At 43.8% G+C, this 27,788-nt stretch overlaps 1 protein-coding gene across 1 annotated transcript; it reads right to left on the bottom strand.

Annotated features, from left to right (window-relative positions):
* Positions 1–3,733: 3,733 nt before the first annotated feature.
* tesk2 (testis associated actin remodelling kinase 2) lies at positions 3,734–27,537 on the bottom strand. The gene is made up of 13 exons (XM_056410608.1): positions 27,153–27,537; positions 24,713–25,077; positions 23,988–24,107; positions 18,291–18,412; positions 17,118–17,166; positions 11,277–11,423; positions 10,715–10,797; positions 9,260–9,344; positions 8,378–8,461; positions 7,744–7,830; positions 6,895–7,033; positions 5,488–5,970; positions 3,734–4,748 (listed from the first exon to the last, which is right to left on the bottom strand). Exons 2-13 carry the CDS (start codon positions 24,818–24,820, stop codon positions 4,441–4,443), a joined length of 1,815 nt encoding a protein of 604 aa, XP_056266583.1. The 5' UTR covers positions 24,821–25,077; positions 27,153–27,537; the 3' UTR covers positions 3,734–4,440.
* Between the last annotated feature and the right edge of the window lie 251 nt (positions 27,538–27,788).

Genomic DNA, 27,788 nt, shown 5'->3' on the forward strand with positions numbered 1-27,788 from the left:
CGCCGGCGTTTCACCACGTGGGCGAAGGTGAGCACACCTTTTACAAAAATGTCCAGTAACTCCACAGAAGTTAAAAACGTTGGAAGTAAATCCGCTGGAGTTGTTCCCCTGATGTTCAAGAGTTCTTCTCTGGTGAAAGAGCTCTGGGAATCCCAGCAGAAAACAGTATTTAAAACGAAAACAATAAAAAACATCGCGCACCAACACACCGAGGCGACCTTTCGCGGCGCCATCAGAACACACTCTATACAATCTTATGCCTGTTTGCCTTCATGAACTGCAAAACATTCACAACAGAGAACTCTTCAGAAGTTACTGTATTGAGTTTAAACATATTTTAAGAGAAAACATACCTTGAGCATGTGCATGTTGCACTTCGATGTGGCCAATCAAAACATTTGTTGGTTTCTAGAGATGCACCGATCAGGTTTTTGGTGCCGATCACCGATCACTGAAATCAGTATCTGCCGATCCGATAATACCGATCACCGATCACGGTGTTGATTGAAGCATTCTATTTATTGTGTAGCATTATTGCTATGAGGAAATACATATATAAAGCAACTCAAACATTTAAAAAATGACATTTCTTTAACCATTGAGGACTTTTACTTTGAAAAATGTCCTAATTGATACATTAAAATTGTTTGATTGCTATTGTAGGGGATTTCAGATATGTATGGAACACATCTGCATCATTCATTTCCTGGAACTCTTGGGGAAATCTATATACAGGACTTTTCTTAACATACAAAAGTCTGACTAATTTTTATAAACTCTTCCTTGGTCCAGTAAAAATGTTTTAATGTTAGCATAATTTAAGCTAAATCTCAGAAACGATCTCTAAAGATACAAAATCAGTTCATTGTTTACTTTTATATGTTTGTGTATGATTTGTCGACATCTTATTTTGAAAAACGGATGTTGTTTCACGTGGTTCTTTCCGCTAACTTTGCAAAACCGGATGTTGTCACTTAAATCCTTCCGCTAACGTTATCAAAACCCTCTCACTCCCGATGGAATGTGTTTAGCGTGAGCATCTCTAGGGGCAGACATGTGAGAGTCGGCTGAGTCGACCCAGAGATTCAACTCGGGGGACGGGGACGCCGCTCGGTGGTGAGGATCCCCTCTGACCTCTCACTCTGCGGCCCTCGCCGGGCGCATCGTCTCCGTTGCGATGCGCCTCTTTTCACACATTAGCCTATAACCGTGGTCATCCCACAGTCAGCAACAAAAATATTTAATAACAAAAAATATATAATCTGCTAATTTACTGGTCGCGCATGCGCGAGTTGATGAAAAATTTACTCACAATGTGTCTAATTTTAGGCGCAAAATGCGACCATTTGGTCGCAGTCTGGAGCCCTGCCCTGTGGCCACATGTGGTAACTACAGCACCCCCTGTGGCCACGTGTGGTAACTACAGCACTCCCTGTGGTCACGTGTAGTAACTACAGCACTCCCTGTGGTCACGTGTAGTAACTACAGCACTCCCTGTGGTCACGTGTAGTAACTACAGCACTCCCTGTGGCCACGTGTGGTAACTACAGCACCCCCTGTGGTCACATGTGGTAACTACAGCACCCCCTGTGGCCACGTGTGGTAACTACAGCACCCCCTGTGGTCACGTGTAGTAACTACAGCACTCCCTGTGGTCACGTGTAGTAACTACAGCACTCCCTGTGGCCACGTGTGGTAACTACAGCACCCCCTGTGGTCACGTGTAGTAACTACAGCACCCCCTGTGGTCACGTGTAGTAACTACAGCACTCCCTGTGGCCACGTGTGGTAACTACAGCACCCCCTGTGGCCATGTGTAGTAACTACAGCACCCCCTGTGGCCATGTGTAGTAACTACAGCACCCCCTGTTGCCACATGTAGTAACTACAGCACCCCCTGTGGCCACGTGTAGTAACTACAGCACCCCCTGTGGCCACGTGTAGTAACTACAGCACTCCCTGTGGCCACGTGTGGTAACTACAGCACCCCCTGTGGCCACGTGTAGTAACTACAGCACCCCCTGTGGCCACGTGTAGTAACTACAGCACCCCCTGTGGCCAGCTGTAGTAACTACAGCACCCCCTGTGGCCACGTGTGGTAACTACAGCACCCCCTGTGGCCACATGTAGTAACTACAGCACCCCCTGTGGCCACGTGTGGTAACTACAGCACCCCCTGTGGCCACGTGTGGTAACTACAGCACTCCCTGTGGCCACGTGTGGTAACTACAGCACCCCCTGTGGCCACATGTAGTAACTACAGCACCCCCTGTGGCCACGTGTGGTAACTACAGCACCCCCTGTGGTCACGTGTAGTAACTACAGCACCCCCTGTGGTCACGTGTAGTAACTACAGCACCCCCTGTGGCCACGTGTGGTAACTACAGCACCCCCTGTGGCCATGTATAGTAACTACAGCACCCCCTGTGGCCACGTGTGGTAACTACAGCACCCCCTGTGGCCACCTGTAGTAACTACAGCACCCCCTGTGGCCACATGTAGTAACTACAGCACCCCCTGTGGTCACATGTAGTAACTACAGCACCCCCTGTGGCCACGTGTAGTAACTACAGCACCCCCTGTGGCCATGTATAGTAACTACAGCACCCCCTGTGGCCACATGTAGTAACTACAGCACCCCCTGTGGCCACATGTAGTAACTACAGCACCCCCTGTGGCCACCTGTAGTAACTACAGCACCCCCTGTGGCCACATGTAGTAACTACAGCACCCCCTGTGGTCACATGTAGTAACTACAGCACCCCCTGTGGCCATGTATAGTAACTACAGCACCCCCTGTGGCCACATGTAGTAACTACAGCACCCCCTGTGGTCATGTGTGGTAACTACAGCACCCCCTGTGGTAACGTGTGGTAACTACAGCAGCCCCTGTGGTCACGTGTGGTAACTACAGCACCCCCTGTGGCCATGTATAGTAACTACAGCACCCCCTGTGGCCACATGTAGTAACTACAGCACCCCCTGTGGCCACATGTAGTAACTACAGCACCCCCTGTGGCCACGTGTGGTAACTACAGCACCCCCTGTGGTAACGTGTGGTAACTACAGCAGCCCCTGTGGTAACGTGTGGTAACTACAGCACCCCCTGTGGCCACGTGTAGTAACTACAGCACCCCCTGTGGCCACATGTAGTAACTACAGCACCCCCTGTGGCCACGTGTGGTAACTACAGCACCCCCTGTGGTAACGTGTGGTAACTACAGCACCCCCTGTGGCCACGTATGGTAACTACAGCACCCCCTGTGGCCACATGTAGTAACTACAGCACCCCCTGTGGCCACATGTAGTAACTACAGCACCCCCTGTAGCCACATGTAGTAACTACAGCACCCCCTGTGGCCACATGTAGTAACTACAGCACCCCCTGTGGTCACATGTAGTAACTACAGCACCCCCTGTGGCCACGTGTAGTAACTACCGCACCCCCTGTGGCCACGTGTAGTAACTACAGCACCCCATGTGGCCACGTGTAGTAACTACAGCACCCCCTGTGGCCACATGTAGTAACTACAGCACCCCCTGTGGTCATGTGTGGTAACTACAGCACCCCCTGTGGTAACGTGTGGTAACTACAGCAGCCCCTGTGGTCACGTGTGGTAACTACATCACAAGTGTATTGAAGACAGAACATTTTTTTTAATGTTTTATGCTTTCAACTCTTTATTGGGTTAGAAAAATATCGTGTTCTTTTGTCTTTCAAGAAGCAACAGTCTCGATTTAAAAAAATTTATTGCTTCGTCTTCACTGTCGATGGAGCCGGAAGACGGGATTGTTTTGTAAAACTTGTGATGCGTTCAGGTACAGTCCGACATCTGAGATTTTAAAGTTGGCTTTTCAAGGAGCAACTTCTAAATACAAAATAAATAAATAAAACTTTACAGGGACTTAATTTGTTTTTAAACAATATTAATATCTGGATTTAATATCTCGACCTGTGAATCAGATATGCTGTGAAATGTCTCATGTTGGTTTTCAGGCAGTTGTTATTGTTTATTATTATAAATCTCACTTTACCGTCTGAATATCAGCGCCTCAATCAATAAATCAGAAAAAGTTTGAGATTCTTTTGATTTCATACAAACGTTTGCCTCACAGAGGGACATAAACACAGACAAACATACACACACACAATTAAAAGACAAAAATCAACCCCATCTCACAATATTAAATATAAACAACCTTTCTCAAAACAATAATCTCGAGTGTCCGTCGTGTTGATGAAAGCAGTTTTGTGTTGTCCCACCCGGGTGATAATATCTCTGAAAGTTGTTTACCTCCATCGGGTGCGCTTGATTTATGAATCAACATGTGATACAGTCACTTGAACGATACCTTTTTTTTCTTTTTCTCAAATTTTCATTTTTGAACCATGTCAGTCCGAATCCATGTCCTCCTGGTGTGTGTGTGTGTGTGTGTGTGTTACATGGGGTCTGGGCCTATCTCTTGTTCCTCCTCTTCCTCCAGGATGCTGGAGCAGTCCATGGCCTCCCCACTGTGTCTCTCCATGCTGGGGACCATCGGAGACCAGCTCTCCCCAAGCTCCTCCTCTTCTTGCTCCTCCTCTTCTTGCTCCTCCCCCTGTTCCCCCTTCCTGCCCTCCTCCTCTCCTTGCTGCCTGCAGTAAGGTGGGATCTCGACCACGACGTATCTCTTGGCCCAGACACTCGGCTCAGCTTTCTGACGGACTTCATTTCCCGCCAAGAGGGCGTCAGACTGGAAGTTAAATGCTGAGAAGAAAACAGTGAAGAAACCAGGGGAACCATTAAAGATTATTATACAAGTGGAAATTAAATAAAAAATATATTGCAGGACATTTTTTCATTTTGTATTTATTTTCACATTTGCATATATATATAAAATATAAAATAAATTCCATCTTTGATATATACATATATAAAATAAATTATAACGTTTATATATATATATATAAATACATAATAAATTATAACTTTTATATGTATATATATATAAAATAAATAACTTTTAAATATATAAATAATAAACAGAAAACACACGCATACATATATATATATACACACATGCATATATATATTTGTATACTATTCAATGTTTTTATTTCCAAATAAATTAATTAACTAGTTCTATTTGTAGATTTCTATCTAATTATTTTTATCATTTTATTTTTCCTTATTCTTCTAAAACTTAATTAAATGAAAATTAGTTTTTTATACTTCCACATTTAAATTAAATTAATAAATTCTTGTTAATTCCTCTTTATACTTGCACATTTAAATGATTTATCTTTATATACTGAAATATAACCCCTATATTATACCAAAAAATGAATATATATATATATATAAATACAAATATATTCATACATATAAATTATATATATATATAAATACATATACATTATATATATATAAAAACGAATATATATAAATATATATATATATACACACACTTAAATATTACCCTACATAATACATGTATTCATGTTACCTGGCAGCGTGCTGTTGTCGGCGGCGGCGGGGGGGAAGCCCTCTGAGCGGGGCAGCTGGGGGGACACCGGCAGAGAGTGGCACCGTCTCCCGGGCAGCTGCATCCAGGAGTAAGACGCCACCTGGTGGCCGCCTGCGGGGCCCGGCGCCCGGTCGCCGAACGCGCTGCCCGGCGGCGAGCGGAGGTCAAACACCAGCGAGAACACGGAGCTGCTGGGCACGTCGAAGAACTTGATCTTGCCCCCGCACAGGTCCTCCCGGGCCGTGAAGGGGTTGATCTTGCGGGCCTTGGAGGCCCGGTGCCCGCTGGGCGGGTGGTAGTACGGGTCCTGGACGTTCACCTTCCGCCCCGGCTTGCACGAGAAGATGTCCGACTGGCTGCGGCTCAGCCAGATGTTCCGGCGGGGCCGCGGGGATTTAGGGGGGATCTTATCGTCATGGAAACCCAGAGAGTTCAGCCGCTTGACGCCCTGGAGCTTCTCACCTGGAACCCAGAGACAGATGGAAGTACAATGTATAAGATATGAAAGTACAATGTATAAGATATGAAAGTACAATGTACCAGTTTTGATTATATATATATATATATATATATATAAAGCGTCTTTGAGATTTTTATAAAGCGATTTATAAATCTAATATATTATTATGATATTTATAATATAATATAGTACATTCCATTTTGTTCTGTGTGAAATAGACTAGAATAACACGTTCAGACAGTAAAATAGTTCCTATTGTCGCCACTAGGGGGCAACAGAGGCTTAACCCTGTGTGATTTAAAACAGAAAATGGAGTTGGATGTTAATAATCTCATAAACTTGAAATGGGTGCAGCGAGGAGAACATGAGGGAGGAGTTAAGGATGACGAGAACGGGGATTTGAAGATGAAGTCTTGGTTTGCAGCGATAGAACATCATCACTTTAAGACGCATGAAAACAAACAAAACATTTTTGAATAAAAAGTTACGCAACAGCAACATGACCCGGTACGAGTGTGATGCAGTTTCTTTTTGAGGAAGCAGTGATTGTCATCTGGTCAACGGAGAGAAGCAGCAGAGAAACTTCTTGTTTTCCAACTATGAGGACAGAGGAGCCAGGGGAGCTCGGAGAGGACGCAGACGCCTTCTCCTTGAAGAGGAGCCATCTGGCTTCTGCTCAAATAAAACATGGCCGAAGTGGAACCTGGACCCTGTTTTAATGCCCAGAGGGGAGGAGTCACAGAGGAGTCACTAAGGAGTCACAGAGGAGTCACAGAGGAGTCACTAAAGAGTAACAAAGGAGTCACTAAGGAGTCACGTAGGAGTCACAAAGGAGTCACTAAGGAGTCACTAAAGAGTCACTAAAGAGTCACAAAGGAGTCACAAAGGAGTCACTAAGGAGTCACAAAGGAGTCACTAGGAGTCACCTTTAGAGGCCGCCTTCTTGTCCCCGTCTCCGCTCAGCTGGTCACACTCGTGCTCCATCTCGTCGGCTTTGAGGCCGGCGACGACCCCCTCGAAGTGCCTCACGATGTCCGGGAAGGAAGGACGGAGCTTAGGGTCCATCTGGAGGAGGAGGAGGAGGAGGAGGAGGAGGAGGAGGAGACGGGTTGTTATCATCGGGGGAAACATACAGCACTTTCCATTCAGGTGCTTCATGTAACATTAATACATGTTTATTGCACAACTTCCACATTGTATTTAAATTTAAATGTATTACTTTTTTTGTTTTATGGCACATAAGGAGATTGTTTTATGGCTTTTGTTGGCACTTTATTGAAAAAAACATCTGTTGTGGGACGTCAACGTGGATCAAGATAAAAACAAATGATGCATTAATTAAAAACAAAATGAGTGAACGAGAGAGGACGGGAGGATGATTAAAGAGAGACGACAGACGAGGAAGAGAAGAAGATGGAGGATCAATCAGCAGAGAGCTGCACAGCCTCTCATGATGTCATCCTCTAGTTTAACATTTAAAATACATTCTGCTGAAAACTAAAACTCTCAGAGGGGGGAAACACTTCTTTTTTGTTGTTGTTGTTGTTTTGATCGCCTTAATAGTTACTTTATTTTTAACAACAAATACTTGTATGGCAATTGAGAAGAGCAGAGTCTGCCTAGTAACCAATCCTGTAATCAACAGAAGCCCCTCCCCCTCCATCCATATGGGGCACTAAACCAGATTACTCAGATAATCAGATTGCCCCTCTCTTTCTAAACGGGGCAATAACAGTTACATCAGACATTAAATAATAAAACTCAGGAGGACTCACGTTGCAGCAGTTGAAGGCCAGCTGGAGGAAGTCGTGCGGACAGTCACCGACCATGTGCTGGAACGTGTGGTAGTCCAGGCCGAAGTTCTGAAACAGACATTTATCAAGTAGAACTCATATATATATACAATATATTCAATATATATATAAAATGTATATATATAAGCATTTTATAAATAAAATATATATTTAAATTTATATATGTATATGTATTTAAACATATATATATGTAATATATATTTATATGTATATATAGATATACAGCTAAAGATATATATTTTATGTCAAATTAATCCCTCGGACTCCGACTGCCAAGTCTGAATTCTGCCTCATTTTAAAATAACACGTGGGTTTTCAAAAGCTCAGTTGTATATTTTTTTTCCTCCAATATTCTGTAATTTTTTTTCAAAATCCTGCAAAAATATCTGCAGTTGATTTGAGCCAAAACGACTGAATACTGATATTTATAAATAATCCTTTTTTGAGATGATTATATAATAAAGGAAACACACATATCTGCCAAAAAAACCCGAATCATGCTAAATCCGACCGACTTATTTTTTTATCTGGCTCTTATCCTCCGACCCATATTTGTTTTGTGTATAAAGCGTGTGAATAAGAGGAGGACCGTCACCTCGGTGCGGGGCAGGAAGTCGGGGTCGGCCTGGACCCTGGCGATGGTCTCACACAGGATGATCCCGTAGGAGAACACGTCGGTCTGGAGGAGCAAACAGAGACCGATGATGGTTTCATAAACGACAAACAGATGTTTTATTGCAAAGTTAAACACGTCCTGATATTCCAGAACCAACAACTCGCTGAGCTCCCCGCAGAATGTAATTACAGAACTTCACAGAAATACCAAGATCAATGAAAACTACTGTACGCAATTATTTTTCTCTGCTTCAAATTCGTGATTTGCTTTGATCTATGTTCTATTTTTTTATTATTATCCATTTTACTCCAGGTGTTTGTTTAGATGTAATTAAAACTCATACGGAATTTATTATTTATAAATATATATATATAAAAGTTATAATTTATTATATATATATATATAATATTTATAAGTATAATTATAACTTTTATGTATATATATCAAATTAATTATAAAATATATATCTAATAAATTATAACTTATATAGATAAATAATATATATATAAGTGTTATATATATAAGTTATAATTTATTGTATGTATATATATAAATATACATACAATAAATTATAACTTTTATATATATATAAATAGAAAATAAATGATCACTTTTATATAAATATATAAAATAAATAACGTTTATATTTATATAATAAACAGAAGAATAAGAAAAAAATATATACATTTTAAAAAATACAAATATTTTCTTTTTAAACACACAAATATTAGGTGTGTTGTGTGTATAAGAAGTAATACTCAATAAGTGAGGTAGAATCTAGTAAACAGAAATACTAAAAAGGCAGTTATTGCCACATCATCTCAGTTAAGACCACTTGAGGTCAGAGGTCAAAGGTCGCACCTTCTCGTCATAGGGTTCATTTCTCAGGACCTCTGGAGCCATCCAGAAAGGAGAGCCAACCACCGACAGCTTCTCCACCTCGGCTCTACACACACACACACACAATATATATCATAATTATAATGAGGAAGACGTCAAATTCAAGACGCTTCAGGGAGGCCGTGAGGTGACTCTTCAACTCGGTGTTCCCGTGGAATAACCCCCCCCACACACACACACACACACCCTCGCGGAGGCAGAAGGAATGTCGCTGTGCCTCAGAGGGCCTTCGTGGGAGTGTGAAGTCACTTCTTCAAAATGTCTCTGTGACATTGATGTGAACAACCCGCGAGATAAAAGAAGCCCTAGAAGCACACTTATTCACTTATGAGGTCACAGTGACCTTTGACCTCCACATCTCAACCACAAACATAATGGGTGTGAATACACTGTGTGCATTATTCGTACACACTCGGATACCCACATACACACACAGGGGAGAGATACGCAATACTAAAGCAATGAGTCGTATGCAGCGTGCTCCTGGAGATGTTTCAGAAAACAGAAAACACTGTGCTCCCCGTGACTCCGTGGTTTCCTCCCGTTATCAAAACACTAAAGTCAGGAATGTGAGCTGTGAACGTGTTAATAAATAACCCCGAAGAGGAGGAACACGTTCAAGTGAGTCACAAATACGACCAACGGAGAGAAACATGCACAAAAACAGACATTTTTGACTTTTTAATGGCCATTTAAAATAAAGTTGCACCAGATGTTTTGCTTTACGGCTCGTGTGTGAGAAGAATGACGCCCCTGGTGGACAGCGAGGGGCAGTGCAGCCTCACGGTAAATAATTTAGCTCCAAAAAATAAATAAAAGATTTTTGTTGGTGAAGCCGTGTGAGAAGTTTCCGGTCCAGACGGCTACTCTGATCCGAGAATGCCTCATCCGAGTAATTACATCATTCTTAGAAATAGATTGTTTAAAAATCCCTTTTATTTATCTATATTCTATTTTTTTTTGCTGGTTATTATGATCCATTTTACCCCGGGTGTTTATTTAAATGTAATTAAAATACATCAAATATATTCATACGGGTGTTTAAGAATAAAGTTATAATTTATTCTTATATAAATATTTATATATATATATAATATATAGATTTTATGTACAATATCTAATATATATATATATTACATATAAAATATATATCTGTAAAATATATATATTACATATAAAAATATATATATATTACATATAAATAATATATATATATTTCATCTTTTATCTTAAGTGATGTTATTCATGTATTGCATTTAGAATTTCATTTTATTTTTCTCTTTTTATTTGATAATTTATTTGTTTAAATCCCAAAATAAAAACCCTGCGTCTTTTATATCATCTGTTAATATTCATACATTTTCACATGAATGAAAATGAGCCAATGAAAAAGGAGAGAGGCGGAGAGCTGCTCACGGATTGGTGGGGATCTTTTCCGCGAGGCCAAAGTCTCCCACCACCGCCGTGTAGCCGCCGTCCTCACATTTGATCAGGCAGTTCTGTGGACACATACACAAAAAGACATTTACGTGATGTCATCATGTTTCATTGAGGAAGCTGTGACAAAAAAAAAAAAAACCTCTCCACTTCCCGATTAAACTCCTTCGGTATTAAATTTACTTCTCATCACAAAATAGGAAATAACAGGAACATAAATATGCAACTTGCCCTTTAAATCTCTCTCTTCTTCCTCTTGTGCTTCATTTAGTTTATAACTTATTAACAATAAGACATATCTATAGAAACATAGCATGAAGTCACACTTTACAACCAGGACATGAGAAGTATTTGAATATATATATAAAAAAGAATAACGGTTGCTTTGTCCATGGAGCTTCATGACTCAGGTATGAGTCATCAACAGATGCACTTTGTGTTCATTTGAGGAAGTAGAATCTGAGAGTTAACAGCAGAGTGAACATGGAAGACCAGAAGCTTCCTGATTGGTCCAGATGATCACACCCGCCTGGGTTCTCACCTTGGAGGTGAGGTCCCGGTGGAAGATGCCTTTGGAGTGCAGGTAGGCTAAGCCGCTGGCGATCTCGGAGCCCAGCTTCACCCTGGTGGGCCAGCTCAGGTGCTGGTTGCTGTCGAGCAGCTGCTCCAGGTTCCCCCCGTTGATGTACTGGAGCCAGGGAGACACACAGTGAGACACACAGTGAGACACACAGAGAGACACACAGAGAGACACACAGGGAGAGACACAGGGAGACACACAGAGAGACACACAGAGAGACACACAGAGAGACACACAGAGAGACACACAGTGAGACACACAGGGAGACACACAGGGAGACACACAGGGAGACACACAGGGAGACACACAGGGAGACACACAGGGAGACACACAGGGAGACACACAGAGAGACACACAGAGAGACACAGAGAGACACACAGGGAGACACACAGGAGACACACAGGGAGACACACAGGGAGACACACAGGGAGACACACAGGGAGACACACAGGGAGACACACAGAGAGACACACAGGGAGACACACAGGAGACACACAGGGAGACACACAGGGAGACACACAGGGAGACACACGGGAGACACACAGGGAGACACACAGGGAGACACACAGTGAGACACAGGGAGACACACAGGGAGACACACAGGGAGACACACAGGGAGACACACAGGGAGACACACAGGGAGACACACAGAGAGACACACAGTGGGAGAGACAGTGAGACACACAGTGAGACACACAGAGAGACACACAGAGAGACACACAGTGAGACACACAGTGAGACACACAGTGAGACACACAGAGAGACACACAGTGAGACACACAGTGAGACACACAGTGAGACACAGGAGACACACAGGAGACACACAGGAGACACACAGGAGACACACAGGAGACACACAGGGAGACACAGGAGAACACACAGGGGAACACAGGAGACACACAGAGAGACACACAGAGAGACACACAGAGAGACACACAGAGACACACAGAGAGGAGACACACAGAGAGACACACAGGAGACACACAGGAGACACACAGGAGACACAGGAGACACACAGGGAGACACACAGAGACACACAGGGAGACACACAGGGAGACACACAGGGAGACACACAGAGAGACACACAGTGGGAGAGACAGTGAGACACACAGTGAGACACACAGAGAGACACACAGAGAGACACACAGTGAGACACACAGAGAGACAGTGAGACACACAGTGAGACACACAGTGAGACACACAGAGAGACACACAGTGAGACACACAGTGAGACACACAGTGAGACACACAGAGAGACACACAGAGAGACACACAGTGAGACACACAGTGAGACACACAGTGAGACACACAGTGAGACACACAGAGAGACACACAGTGAGACACACAGTGAGACACACAGTGAGACACACAGGGAGACACACAGGGAGACACACAGGGAGACACACAGGAGACACACAGGACACACAGTGAGACACACAGGGAGACACACAGGGAGACACACAGGGAGACACACAGAGAGACACACAGGGAGACACACAGGGAGACACACAGGGAGACACACAGGGAGACACACAGAGAGACACACAGAGAGACACAGAGAGACACACAGAGAGACACACAGAGACACACACAGAGAGACACAGAGAGACACACAGAGACACACACAGGGAGACACACAGGGAGACACACAGAGAGACACACAGAGAGACACACGGGGCGATCGGAGAGGGAAATATCAATAAAAACAATGACGCACATGAAGAGGAACGCAAAGGAAGTTGTGCAAGGACAGCAAATGGATCAGAAAATTATATATATTTAAAACTATATTTAAATATATATATAAAACTATATTTAAATATATATATTTAAATATACATCTATGAATATATAAATAATTGCATGGGGGATATTTAAAATATATATTCTTTTTTTATTATTATTCCCAATCCAATTTGTCATATTGATATATATATATATATATATAAATATTTTATATATATAAAAATTAGTGCTGTGAAAAATAACGCGTTAACTCAGTTAATTCAATTACAGGTTTAACTAGTTATTTTTTTTAACGCATTTAACGCATGCGCAGAATGAGCTTCCAATCTGTCTGTTGTTGGTCGTCGGGACGAAAAAAAAGTCACTTGCAAAATGAGCTTCCAATCCACCACTTCAATCTGAACTCTGTCCGCTCTCATGCAGACGGTCTGTTCATCGGTAATGATCCTTCCGCAGGTTCACCTCCGGAAACCTTGTTACGACTTTTACTTCCTGTAGATCAGGGTCTCAACACGTCGATCGCGACCTGCCAGTCGATCGCGCGTAGTGTCGGTAGATCGCATGACATTAAAAGATTGGCCCGCCCCTGACATGTTCTCTAGAGCACGTCTTTGTTCTTTTATTAAACTAAACGTCTGTTGTTGATCGTATCTCCACAGCAGCATGTCATTTATGTCTCTTCGCGTTGCGTTAACACTTATCGATCTCCGTCTGGCGCGCCACAGAGCTCCGTCTTGCGCGCATCGGGACCGAGCAAAAAAAGTCACTTGTCAATCTGTCCACCTGTCCGGGCCGGTGAGGTTTCAGCTTTGCAGCGGTGTCCCGCCGTCCCTTTCATCACGGCCCAGTTCATGAAGAAAACCCACACAGTCAGTTTGCCTCAGCAGCTGCTAGAGGAAGACTAGAGGCCTTTAGATTGTATCATGGTGGAGTTAATGGTTGACAAACAAGAGAAAATGCTCTGTTTAACCCTCCTGTTACCTTTACATTTACTAACATATTTTACCCTCGGGTCAATTTGACCCCAGCAATTAAAACCTCCAGAAAATTATTAGAATTAATATTGCTTCCCAAGTTTAAGTGTGAGGTACTTTATGTTTGTTTGTTGACTACCTAAATAGCCCTTTAAATAAATAAAAAAGTTGATATTTCTTATATGTTTGACACAGTGAAAAACAGCCTGGGGTCAAATTGACCCCAAAGAACACCGACATTAAACATTGAATGGGGTCAAATTGACCCGAAAGGTAACAGGAGGGTTAAACATTCTGTTTAGGATGAAGATATATTCATGTTCCATATGGAAGAAAACTGCTAAATAACTGCTGAGTTGCAGCACCATTGTATAGAAGAATGTATAAATGTATATATCCGTCTTTTGTCATAAATCTCTATGTTCTCACAAAATATACCGAGAATATCGGTAATATGTGATTAATCATGATTAATCCACAAAAACCTGTGATTAACCCGATTAAAAATTGTAATCGTTTCACAGCCCTAATATATATATATATATAAATATTTTATATATATAAAAATGTTAATATATTTTATATATATCACAATTTTTGAAAAGGATATATAAACAAACACACTCACACACAAGAATCCATATATATCTATACTAAAAAAATATTGAACGAATGATTTCTAACAGTCGACGTTCTTCCGCTGAGAAAAGCACAACGTGCTGGTTTGGCCGCATCGAGCCACCGTAGCAGTGATCTGGGGAGACGTCAAAGCGCCGCATGTCCAGGGCGCGTGTGCCGACACGCCGACAGCAGACAGCAGCCAGCAGACAGCAGACAGCAGCCACGCTGCACTGCTTGTTGCCAGCGAGGGAAACGGCAGCCTGGCCAGATGCCTCGACGATCCACCGGAGACACATTTAAAACCACGTGTCCGGCTGGCCCCTCGCTCGGCATGCAAGCGCACCAATGCCACATATCAGGAAGTACGCTGGCTACCCAGAGGGAGGCGCGATGGGATAAGGAGGTGCGATGGGATGAGGAGGCGCGATGGGATGAGGAGGCGGGATGGGATGAGGAGGTGCGATGGGATAAGGAGGTGCGATGGGATGAGGAGGCGCGATGGGATGAGGCGGTGCGATGGGATGAGGAGGCGCGATGGGATAAGGAGGTGCGATGGGATGAGGAGGTGCGATGGGATGAGGAGGTGCGATGGGATGAGGAGGCGCGATGGGATAAGGAGGTGCGATGGGATGAGGAGGCGCGATGGGATGAGGAGGCGCGATGGGATGAGGAGGCGCGATGGGATGAGGAGGTGTGATGGGATAAGGAGGTGTGATGGGATAAGGAGGCGGGATGGGATGAGGTGTGATGGGATAAGGAGGCGCGATGGGATAAGGAGGTGCGATGTGACTTTTTTTTCGTCCCGATGTGTGTGTATATATATTTATTAGGGCTGTGAAACGATTAAAATTTTTAATCGGATTAATCACAGGTTTTTGTGGATTAATCATGATTAATCACATATTACCGATATTCTCGGTATATTTTGTGAGAACATAGAGATTTATGACAAAAGACGGATATATACATTTATACATTCTTCTATACAATGGTGCTGCAACTCAGCAGTTATTTAGCAGTTTTCTTCCATCTGGAACATTAATACATCTTCATCCTAAACAGAATGTTTAACCCTCCTGTTACCTTTCGGGTCAATTTGACCCCATTCAATGTTTAATGTCGGTGTTCTTTGGGGTCAATTTGACCCCAGGCTGTTTTTCACTGTGTCAAACATATCAGAAATATCAACTTTTTTATTTCTTTAAAGGGCTATTTAGGTAGTCAACAAACAAACATAAAGTACCTCACACTTAAACTTGGGACGCAATATTAATTCTAATAATTTTCTGGAGGTTTTAATTGCTGGGGTCAAATTGACCCCGAGGGTAAAATATGTTAGTAAATGTAAAGGTAACAGGAGGGTTAAACAGAGCATTTGTCTCTTGTTTGTCAACCATTAACTCCACCATGATACAATCTAAAGGCCTCTAGTCTTCCTCTAGCAGCTGCTGAGGCAAACTGACTGTGTGGGTTTTCTTCATGAACTGGGCCGTGATGAAAGGGACGGCGGGACACCGCTGCAAAGCTGAAACCTCACCGGCCTGGACAGGTGGACAGATTGACAAGTGACTTTTTTTTGCTCGGTCCCGATGCGCGCGCACGGAGCTCTGTGGCGCGCGAGTCGGAGATCGATAAGTGTTAACGCAACGCGAAGAGACAGAAATGACATGCTGCTGTGGAGATACGATCAACAACAGACGTTTAGTTTAATAAAAGAACAAAGACGTGCTCTAGAGAACATGTCAGGGGCGGGCCAATCTTTTAATGTCATTGATCTACCGACACTACGCCGCGATCGACTGGCAGGTCGCGATCGACGTGTTGAGACCCTGATCTACAGGAAGTAAAAGTCGTAACAAGGTTTCCGGAGGTGAACCTGCGGAAGGATCATTACCGATGAACAGACCGTCTGCATGAGAGCGGACAGAGTTCAGATTGAAGTGGTGGATTGGAAGCTCATTTTGCAAGTGACTTTTTTTTCGTCCCGACGACCAACAACAGACGGATTGGAAGCTCATTCTGCGCATGCGTTAAATGCGTTAAAAAAAAAAAAACTAGTTAAACCTGTAATTGAATTAACGCGTTATTTTTCACAGCACTAATATTTATATATATTCTCGACATACGCGCCTCGAACACTCAGATTTAGGACAGGAAGAGGAGTGTGTGTGTGTGCATTTAGGACGTGTCGGTGTGGGGCGACAACACACACATTCACGTCGGCGTGGTCACGTGCATGTGCACGTGCGCGCGCTTGGAAGCGGGTTTTTCCAACAGTGTGCGCTTTCTTCAGATGAATCGAGTGTTTTGTGGCACAAAAACACTTGTTTACAGTCACGTCTTTCGCGAATGTGTGTGTGTGTGTATGTGTGTTTGTGTGTGTCTATGTGTTTGTGTGGTGGACACCACTTAAAAATGTAATAGTACACACACAGACAGACACACACACACAGCCTCCTACCTCGGTCAGAGCGTGCAGCTGGCCCTCGTGCACACACACTCCCTTGAACCTGCAAAACACACAGAAGAGAAGCACGGTTAAGTCCTTGTTCAGGTGTGATGACATCACCAGAGTGAGGTCATCACCACGGTGATGTAAGCATGGTGATGTAATCTTCTTCGTCATTCACAATTTTGGAAGAAAAAAAAAACCTTTGTTTGAGCTCCTTTTAGAAAAAAAAATGTGTATATGAGTCTTTAGCCCAAGAAGTTGGAGAATATCCTAAAACCCCCCGAAAAGAACAGTGCAGCCCTTCAACTTAAGTGAAACAGTGTGTGTGTGTGTGTGTGTGCGAGTGTGAGTGTGTGTGTGTGCGTTCACGAGCAGCGTTGAAGGCCTCGTAATTCTCGAGGCAATGAAAAGGTCGACTTTGTGGGTCCTTGTTGGGTTTCAGCTAACAATGGCCCCTCAGTGTGCGCTCGTTAACACACAATCCACAGAGATGGCATTGTAAAAGATACTACACACACACATTTATGCATGTTGATAAACACACACACACACACGGGAGCCCAGTGAAGTTATTCTGAGGTCATTTGAATTCTCGTTGCCATAAACTTTTATTTAGTCGACAGACTTTTACTTTTTCCCGTCATAAATTGCGAGGCCACGTTTATTTTAAAAACACCGGAGTTTAAAGTGTTGAAGTGCATCAGAGGAACCATTTAACAACTTAATTAAAAAAGGACAATATATAAATAAATAAAAAATACCCGTGGCCTTTGGTTGCTTTCATTAGTTTTTCATCTTACAGCATTTAAAAATCATTGAAAAGAATATATATATACTGTATCTATATTTTAAAAATTATATATATAAATATATCTTTCTATATATATATTGTTTCTATATTAAAAACATATATAGATATATATATAAATATAAAAATATCTATCTATATTTAAACATATATATTTAAATATATACATATAAAAATTGTTGAAAAGAATACATATATACAATACACATACATAGATTTGGATTAGAGCTTTAAACAATGAGTAGATAATGCAACAATTAAGTCGGACAATCGTTTTAAAAGTAGCCGCTTGCTTTATTTGATAAGCACCATAAATACGTCATGAAGTAAATCGGAGCCCCTCGGACAGCGAGTGATGGCTCTTGTTAACCGACCTGAGTATGTGCGGGTGGCTCAGCCGGTTCATCAGCTGCACCTCTCGCAGCATGTTGGCCCTGTTGCTGCTCATCTTGTTCATCTTCAGAGCCATGACCTGGTCCGAGGCCCGGTGACGTACCTGCGGAGCAGAGGACACCCGTCCATCAATACGATGGGCGGGGCGACGTCGAGGGCGACCCAGAGTCGTCTTCTGGCTCGTGCGGCAGTAAAAACAGAGGCAGCGGAAACGGGCTCAGAAAGGAGAATGGAAACGGGGTCAGAAAGGAGAACGGAAACGGGGTCAGCCATGACGTGAAGCAGATCAACCTGCAGCCGCACAATCAATGTGGCGTAATTGAACATTGGGATTTTAGTTTCCATCCCATTGTTAGAGGGCGGCGGCTGCATCCATCCGTGGAGCTGTTCCCAGCATGCACCTGGTGGAGGGTCACGGCATGAATACAACACCAGAGCTCTAACAACCAGAGAAGCAAATCTTCATGAATTATTAATGTTACTGAATTTGTATTATACTGTATATATATATATATAAAAACATTTATTTATTTAAAAATATATATTTATATAGAAATATGTATATAAATATATTGAAATAAATATATATATTTAAATATCTGTAGAGAACATGTAGGCATGAAGGCCAGTTTACAGTATATTCAGTATAGAGCAGCTTATGCTGGTTTAAATATTAAAACTCCACAGCCTTTGAAACAGGAAAGTGACCCGAGGTCTCAAACGCACATAAATCTAAAGATCCACCTGCAGACCACAGAGAGACCCCGGGGACCCGAGCAGCAGCAGCCGCCTGAATACATTCCCCCGTGTCTGGAGGTGGAGAGGCCAGGGGAACGCTATCCAGAGCTGCAGGACAGGAAGTGGAGAGCATAAGAACATGCAAAGCAGAGCTGCTTCCTGTCACGCGAGGCATCAATTCAATTCAGTTTATTTGTATAGCCCAATTTCACAAATTACAAATGTGTCTCGGAGTGCTTTACAATCTGTACACAGACATCCCTGACCTTTGACCTTTGACCTCACATCGGATCAGGAAAAACTCCCAAATAACCCTTCAGGGGGAAGAAGGTAAGAACCCTGGAGGAGAGAACAGAGGAGGATCCCTCTCCAGGATGGACAGAACAATAGATGTCATGTGACCAGAAGGACAGATTAGAGTTAAAATACATTCAATGAATGTGACAGAGTGGATGAATAGTTCATAGGAGGCATATTCCACGATGGAGACCTCCACGATCCATCAGGCAGATGGCGGTGGGGAGGAGGAGTGGGCGGAGTCTCAACAGTGGGCATCAACAGCGCGACTGTGTCCAACCGCCAGGGACCTGGAAAGGGGGCGGAGTCAATGCCTCCAACATGCAGGTGTGACAGTGTGTTTAGTTGTTGAAAAACTAAAATAATAACATGAATTTTCGGATCACTGGCATTTTTCTTTTCTTGGGTAATCATTGAGATCGTTTGCGTGATATTATGAGTGTTTTTGTGAGCGTGCAAAGTCACATGAGTTTCTGTGCCTGAAGGCATCACAGGGCCAGGAGCCCATTGGACCAACACCACAAACACAGTTTGTTTGTGTTTATTAAAATCAAGAACAAGGGCGAGGCGGTTCCCCGATCAGACAATGGCTCTCCTCCATCGTCACGTACACCATCAAGGACGGGAAGTATGGATATGTATTTATATATAAATAGTGGGAAAAAAAAGTATTTAGTCAGCCACCAATTGTGCAAGTTCTCCCACTTAAAAAGATGAGAGGCCTGTAATGTTCATCATATGTAAACCTCAACTATGAGAGACAAAATGAGGGGGAAAAATCCAGAAAATCACATTGAAGGATTTTTAATGAATTAATTGGTAAAATAAGTATTTGGTCACCTACAAACAAGCAGGATGTATGTCTCTCACAGACCTGTAACTTCTTCTTTAAGAGGCTCCTCTGTCCTCCACTCGTTACCTGTAATAACGGCACGTGTTTGAACTCGATATCAGTATAAAAGATACCTGTCCATAACCTCAAACAGTCACACTCCAACTCCACGATGGCCAAGACCAAAGAGCTGTCAGAGACACCAGAAACAAACTAGAGCTGCAGCAGGCTGGGAGACTGAGTCTGCAACAGGTCAGCAGCTCGGTGAGAAGAAATCAACTGTGGGAGCGATTATTAGAAAATGTTAGACATACAAGACCTCTGATGGTCTCCCTCCATCTGGTGCTCCACCAAGATCTCCCCCCATGGGGTCAACATGACCACAAGAACGCTGAACACACATCCCAGAAGCACCCGGGGGACCGAGTGAATGACCCGAGAGAGCTGGGACCAGCGTAACCACGGCTACCATCAGTAACACACCACAGGGCCAGGGACTCAACCTGCAGGGCCAGGGACTCAACCTGCAGGAGCCAGAGGGTCCCCCTGCAGGAGCCAGAGGGTCCCCCTGCATGAGCCAGAGGGTCCCACTGCTGGAGCCAGAGGGTCCCCCTGCTTGAGCCAGAGGGTCCCCCTGCTTGAGTCAGTACATGTCCAGGCCCGTCTGAAGTCTGCTAGAGAGCATTTGGATGATCCAGAAGAGGATTGGGAGAGTGTCTTATGGTCAGATGAAACCAAAATATAACTTTTTGGTAAAAACTCAACTTGTGGTGTTTGGAGGAGAACGAATGCTGAGCTGCATCCAAAGAACCTCAAACCTCCAGTGAAGCATGGGGGGGGGGACATCAGGCTATGGGGCTGTTTTTCTGCAAGGGGACCAGGACGACTGATCTGTGTAAAGGAAAGAATGAATGGGGCCATGGATCGTGAGATCTTGAGTGAAACCCTCCTTCCATCAGCAAGGGCCTTGAAGATGAACCGTGGGTCCTTCAGCAGGACAGTGATCCCAAACACACCGCCGGGCAGCGGGGGAGGGGCTTCAGAAGAAGCAGCTCCAGGTCCTGGAGGCCGAGCCAGTCTCCAGATCTCAACCCCAGAGACAATCTGTGGAGGGAGTTGAAAGTCTGTGTTGCCTAGCGACAGCCCCAAACATCACGGCTCTAGAGCAGCTCTGCATGGAGGAATGGACCAACATACCTGCAGCAGTGGAACGCTTGTGAAGACTTACAGGAAACGTTTGACCTGTCATTGCCAACAAAGGGTATGTAACAAAGGATTGAGATGAACTTTTGTTATTGACCAAATACTTATTTTACCGAGGAATTTACCAATAAATTCTTTAAAAATCAGACAATGTGATTGTCTGGATTTTTCCCCCTCATTTTGTCTCTCACAGTTGAGCTTTACCTGTGATGAACGTTACAGGCCTCTCTCATCTTTTTAAATGGGAGAACTTGCACAATTGGTGGCTGACTAAATACTTTTTTTCCCCACTGTATATATACATATATAATATTAAAAATATATAAAGATAAATATAAATAATATTATATGTATACAAATAAATGTATATATAAATAAATGTATATATAAATAAATGTATATAAAAATAAATAAATATATGAGGTCACAGACTTTGACTCTTTCTTCGTCTGTCTCAAGTTCAAAGAGGGGGGGGGGGGCTGGCTCAGAGCTGACAGTCTCCCCAAACAACAGATGGCCACTCCCTCTGAAGGCCTCCTCCCCCACATCAGAACCCATTCCTCACCCCCCCCCCCCCCATCTGCATGTATTCCTGATCCTCCTCCTCCTCCTCCAACAAACCGTCACCCTAATCTTCATCTTCTCATCTCCCCAGTACTCAACCCCATGAAGAACTCCTCCTCCTCCTCATCCCTCACTTCTCCAACATCTCCTGCACATAATCGAAAGTTCTCCTCCTCTCACGAGCCAAAGCTCTAGAAAACCTCCTCCAGAACTAGACTCTGTAGACTCCCGAAAACATCTCCATTTGGCATCCCCTTCAATGGTCTTGCCCCGCCCCCTTATTATCTCCCACATCAATAGCTATTTATCCTCCTTAACCTCTACCTCCCTCTCTCTACCTCTCTCTCTATCTCCCTCTCTATCTCCCTCTCTAGTAAATTGGTGTTTATAGTAAATGATAATCCAGACCCTCCCGGTGTCCGTCAGTGTTTCGGGTAGACGGGCTCGTAGCGTTCCACATCCCATGGACTCGATGGAGCGGCCGCCTCTCTTCACCGGGGCCAAAACCAAAATGTTGAAATGCAGTTTTAGAAACGCGGCGTGCCAGCCGAGTGGCCGCGGCTCGACTCCCGAGCAGCCGGACCGGTTCCCCTGGAGCTCGCTGCTTCTGGCGGCTTCAACGCGGCCAAGAGAGATCACAACATGCCAGGATGGGCTCCAGGACACGTCTGTTAAAAAGCTCCCGGCGCTCATGAATCAGCCGGCTTGGAGCCGAAGCCGTTGTTCTTCACGACTCTCCTCCGTGTTGACCCTTTAGTAACGAGAGGTTCACAGCGCTCATCCAGAGGTCACGACCTCGAGGCCTCCTGTCCGAGACGAGGAGCCACACAGGAAGAAGCCAACGTACTCACGCAGTTACGGAGGCCTCGGATAATGCGTCCGCTGACGTTTGATTGGTTAACATCAACCACCACCTAAATAATGCCAAACATGCTTGGCTGGGGTCAATGATTCTGAGTTTAAGTGACTGCAGTCTTGACTGGACCTAAAACTGTCCCGGGGACCAGCCTTTGACCCACCAATCAGCCTGACATGATTAAATCATATGGGATGTTACTTTAACAGGTCAAGTACATATAAATGATATTTCCTAGTGACGGTCATGGACAACCAGTCCTATGACCTCCTCCCACGGGCACGACTTGTTGTCACGCAGCAGGAGGATCGTAAATCAATGAGCTCCAATGAGCGCGTGTGATGCACCGGACTGTCTGACCGATGATGGACCGGCCTGGACGGAGCGAGGCGTGAAGAGAACACGGAGGTCCGACAGCAGAGATGGAGAGGGGAGGAAAGATCAAAGTCGAGACGGTGGCAGAGGGTCACGGCGTGAAGACGACACCGACGCTCAAGTTTCACACGGCACACATTTTGATACAACCAGCAAATCTCCATGAATTATTAATGTTACTGAATTTGTATTGTACAGTGTATATACTGTATAAATAAATATATTCATATTTATAAATATTCACATTTAAATATATATATATGTAAATATTTATTCACATTTATTTTTTTTAAATATATAAATAAATATATATTCACATTTAAATATATATATATAAATAAATATACAAATAAATACATATATAAATATATATTTACATATATAAAATATATATAGATATAATTAAAAATGTAAAGCTTGATGTAAACAATGTCTGGTGGTATGTTGAAACAGAACTAGCCTCACTGGACAGGTATGAGCTGAACAAGAGGGAACATGAACGTTCAGCTGTTAATACCAGGAGGCGAGAAATTCTAAATGCATTATAAAAAAGAGCCTCTGGAATCCCAGAAAACTAATGCCAGAGAAGTGGACTCCCAGAGAAGTGGAGTCCCAGAGAACAGGACTCCCAGAGAAGTGGAGTCCCAGAGAAGTGGAGTCCCAGAGAACAGGACTCCCAGAGAAGTGGAGTCCCAGAGAACAGGACTCCCAGAGAAGTGGAGTCCCAGAGAACAGGACTCCCAGAGAAGTGGACTCCCAGAGAAGTGGACTCCCAGAGAAGTGGACTCCCAGAGAAGTGGACTTCTCGCCCACCTTGTAGACGTCGGAGAAGAAGCCGGAGCCGATCCACTCGCAGGTGAAGTCATCGAGGCGAGTGAGACGGGAGAAGGCGCTGATGAGGGCTCTGTAGGAGGAGGGCCACACCCGGCCCGCCTGGAGGAGACAAGAGCCCACAGGTTAGGACCCCCATGTGGCGGAGGTACAGTAGACCGGGACGCTTTAAGCGGGACAAGAAGGAGAAGGCAACAACCCCTGAACCCTCGAAACCTTCAGAGAACGTGAAAAACTCAATAAAAAATGCTCAAATTTACTGAAATATATTCAGTTTATTATTGTTAATGTATGAAATTATTTGCACAGTATATCCAAAAACACAGATTAGAAAAAAGGTGTTCATGAAAATGATTATTATTATTATTATTAATAATTAAACAACAATAACAAATTATTATTAAACAACAACAACAACTTTTAACCTCACATAATTTATGACTCTTTCTTTTAAAGCATATGAATTATTTAAAACTCAGCGTAAATGAACATAAGAATATAAACACATTTTCAGGACTTTTCCAGGCCTGAAAATAAACATTTTTAAATTCCATGATTTCTTCAGGTTTTCTATGAGCGTACGAACCATGTGGTCATGAACATTGTGTGTGTGTGTGTGTGTCACAACTGTGGAGACAATAGGATTCCTCTGAACTCTTGACCCTGTGTACTTTACGTCCTACTGGTAAAAATAAAACAACGCCGACCTGTGAAGGCGGGCCCATGCCCGTGTCTCCGCCCCCGACGCCGTCCTCCTCGCTGCGTTCGGGCCGCGTGGGAAGCCCGGCGATGGAGTTGCGTTTACTGCGGTTCATTATGGCGTGAAAGAGGGCGACGCCGGGGAGGGTGTTGTGGGCCTTCTCCCGTGGCGTACACACATGACCAGAGGACGGGGGTTTTTAAAATGGCGCCGAGGGTTTTCAAAGGCTTCCCTCGGTGTAGTGCGTTGGTGGGCTGGATCCAAGATGGCGTCCCCTGCTGGTCCAGTTGCTCGCTGCTTGTGAGTGGGGGAGTCCACCAGGATGAGAGTGTCTTCACATGTTGGACGGAGCTGTCATGAGCCCTCTGAGACCTAGAGAAGGAAAAGGAGACACAACATGGGGTCATGGCGTGCTCTGATGTCAAGCGTCCACTGGCTGGGCTTATCGCTCACACAGTGATGCATGAGAGGAGACATCCTGGTCTACCGGGCAGCGCCGGCTCAGACACATGGCCCGGATAGTGATGCTTTAAAGGGGACAAGAACTACAAGGCGAAAAACCAGAAAATACATTTCACACCTGATAAAACACACATATATACTGTATATGTATATATACACATTTATATATGAAAATATATATTTTTTATATATATATATAAATATATATGTATTTATATATATATATATAAATTTATTTTTTTAATATATAAACATTTTTAATACATAAATATATTTATATATAAATATATATACATTTATATATGAAAATATATATATTTTATATATAAATATATATTTATATATATAAACATTTTTAATACATAAATATATATATATATACATTTATATATGAAAATATATTTTTTTAATATATATATATAAACATTTTTAATACATAAATATATTTATATATAAATATATATAAATGTATATATATATACACATTTATATATGAAAATATATTTGTTTACTTTATAAATATATTTATATATAAACTAGATAACAGTTATTGATTGACCTGAAATGAAGCAGCAATGCAGAACGTTGTTTGTCTCCAGCCCGTTAATCACAAAGTGTTCCGCTTTGCTCTGATTATCGTGAGTTGAATATCGGTCGCGTCTAGACGATCACATTTGTGTTTGAACTATTCCTTCAAGTTAACTCGTGCATGTCACATATCAAATATATATCTCAGCAATAACACACCAGGGTCACACGTCTGATGTTGTATGGGGAATGTACGACGTGTGTTCAAGAGACACAACCGGAATCGTTCAGTCGAGTTTATTACAGCAAATGTGGGATGAAAAGTGGCAAATGTTCAGAATGACCCAGCAGAACCAGAGTCAACGCTGGCCAGCGGAGGCCTCGACTCATCGGACGCCATGACAGCATCCAGATGACTTCTGACATCCTCTTTCACAGCTGCTTCCATAAAAATAAAAAAAAGTATTTTCGACCTCCACTTTCTTTTTACTCTTTCATAACACTCCTTTTCTTTTTCTGCTCTCGTTGAGATCATACGGCCGATGCCCTCGACACAGAGCAGTCACGCCGCCAGTGAGCGGCTCTAGACGAGTTCTCCGGCTCCACAGCAGAGGGACCGGGTGGAGCAGGGCGGGGCCTCTTCTCCTCTGTTTGTGTTGGGAGGACGATGTGGCTGCTCCTTCTCTTTTTGTTGCTGTACTCCAAAACAGATGGCGGCCTCTGAAGCGCCTCTGAAGCACCTCTGAAGCGTCTCTGAAGCGCCTCTGAAGCGCCTCTGAAGAGCCTCTGAAGCGTCTCAGAAGCGTCTCAGAAGCGTCTCAGAAGCGCCTCTGAAGCGCCTCTGAAGCGCCTCTGAAGCGCCTCTGAAGCGTCTCAGAAGCGCCTCAGAAGCGCCTCAGAAGCGCCTCAGAAGCGTCTCAGAAGCGCCTCTGAAGCGTCTCAGAAGCGTCTCTGAAGCACCTCTGAAGCGTCTCTGAAGCCTCGGGCCGGGCCAGCTGCGACCCGCTGGATTACAAAGCCGCAGCACACGCGTGTGTCAGGGAAGAACCCACGAGTTCAGGGATGTTATAATGACAGGACGGAACTGAAGGGGCGTGAGAGGGGAGTTCATGGAGTGTGTGTGTGTGTGTGTGTGTAAATGTGTGTGTGTGTGTGTGTGTGTATGTATGTGTGTGTATATGTGTGTATGTGTGTGTGTGTATGTATGTATGTATGTGTGTGTATGAATCACTGATTTACAGAAATAATCAGGAGATGTTCCCTTTTCTTTCTTTTCTTTCTTTCTTTAACTACCTGGGAGTGGTGGTCGTGGGGGAGGGGAGGGGGGTGGACCGGGGGGTGGACCGGGGAGAGGACCGGGCAAGCAGAGCTGGATCCAGGCCAGCGGGAGAAGACACGTAAACAAACCGGAGCAGCAACAGTCAAGATATAAAACACTCAAAGTTGAGCCGACTCACCTGATGTTATTTCGTGGCGATTTTTCTAGAAACAGTCGGGCTCCATGCCGGTAACAAGATAAACCCCCTCCAGGAGAAGCGCTCCGTGGGTCCGCGGCTCCTCACGGGAAACGGGAGTCAACAAAACTCGAGGCTAAAGCGCGAGCTAACCGTTAGCCGCGGACACAACGGCGGAACAGTTGAAGTTGGGTTAGCTCCGTCGCCCCGGGGCGGGTAGAGCGGGTCCACGGAAGGTTGAAAGGCTCGGAAGGTTCTCGAAGTTCCGCTTCCTCCACCTCGTCGTCCGTTGTTGCCCGCGGAGGAGTCAAAGTGCGATGTGTGGTCGCCACCGGGGACCGGATTTGGTATTTCCGACTGTTGCCGTTTGACAGCTCGGTCGTCTCTCAGCTCTGCCCCGAGTGACTCCCGCTGGCCACGCCCACATTTGATTGGCAGATCGAGTTGACCAATGGGTGTGCGCGCGCGCGTTAAACACTCAAACGGTTAAAAAAAAAAAATTTAATTAAAAAATAAGCAATAACTACGAAATAGCTAACTTTTTTACACGTCTGAAGAAATGCGGAAAAAAAATGTATAAAGTAACAGCCGAAGAAATTACTAATTTAATACACGTCAAACAGATGAACATTTTTAATT

The sequence above is a fragment of the Pseudoliparis swirei genome, unplaced genomic scaffold (genome assembly GCF_029220125.1).
Source record: "Pseudoliparis swirei isolate HS2019 ecotype Mariana Trench unplaced genomic scaffold, NWPU_hadal_v1 hadal_25, whole genome shotgun sequence".
In the NCBI taxonomy this organism is placed as follows: Eukaryota; Metazoa; Chordata; class Actinopteri; order Perciformes; family Liparidae; genus Pseudoliparis; species Pseudoliparis swirei.

Excerpts from the sequence above, each read along its gene's own strand:
- tesk2 (XM_056410608.1), bottom strand. The coding sequence starts at position 24,820 with ATGAACCGCAGTAAACGCAACTCCATCGCCGGGCTTCCCACGCGGCCC. Across the intron at positions 24,108-24,712 it reads GCATGGGCCCGCCTTCACAG|GCGGGCCGGGTGTGGCCCTC; the intron begins GTCGGCGTTGTT and ends TGTCTCCTCCAG. Across the intron at positions 7,831-8,377 it reads ACTTCCTGCCCCGCACCGAG|AACTTCGGCCTGGACTACCA; the intron begins GTGACGGTCCTC and ends TGTCTGTTTCAG.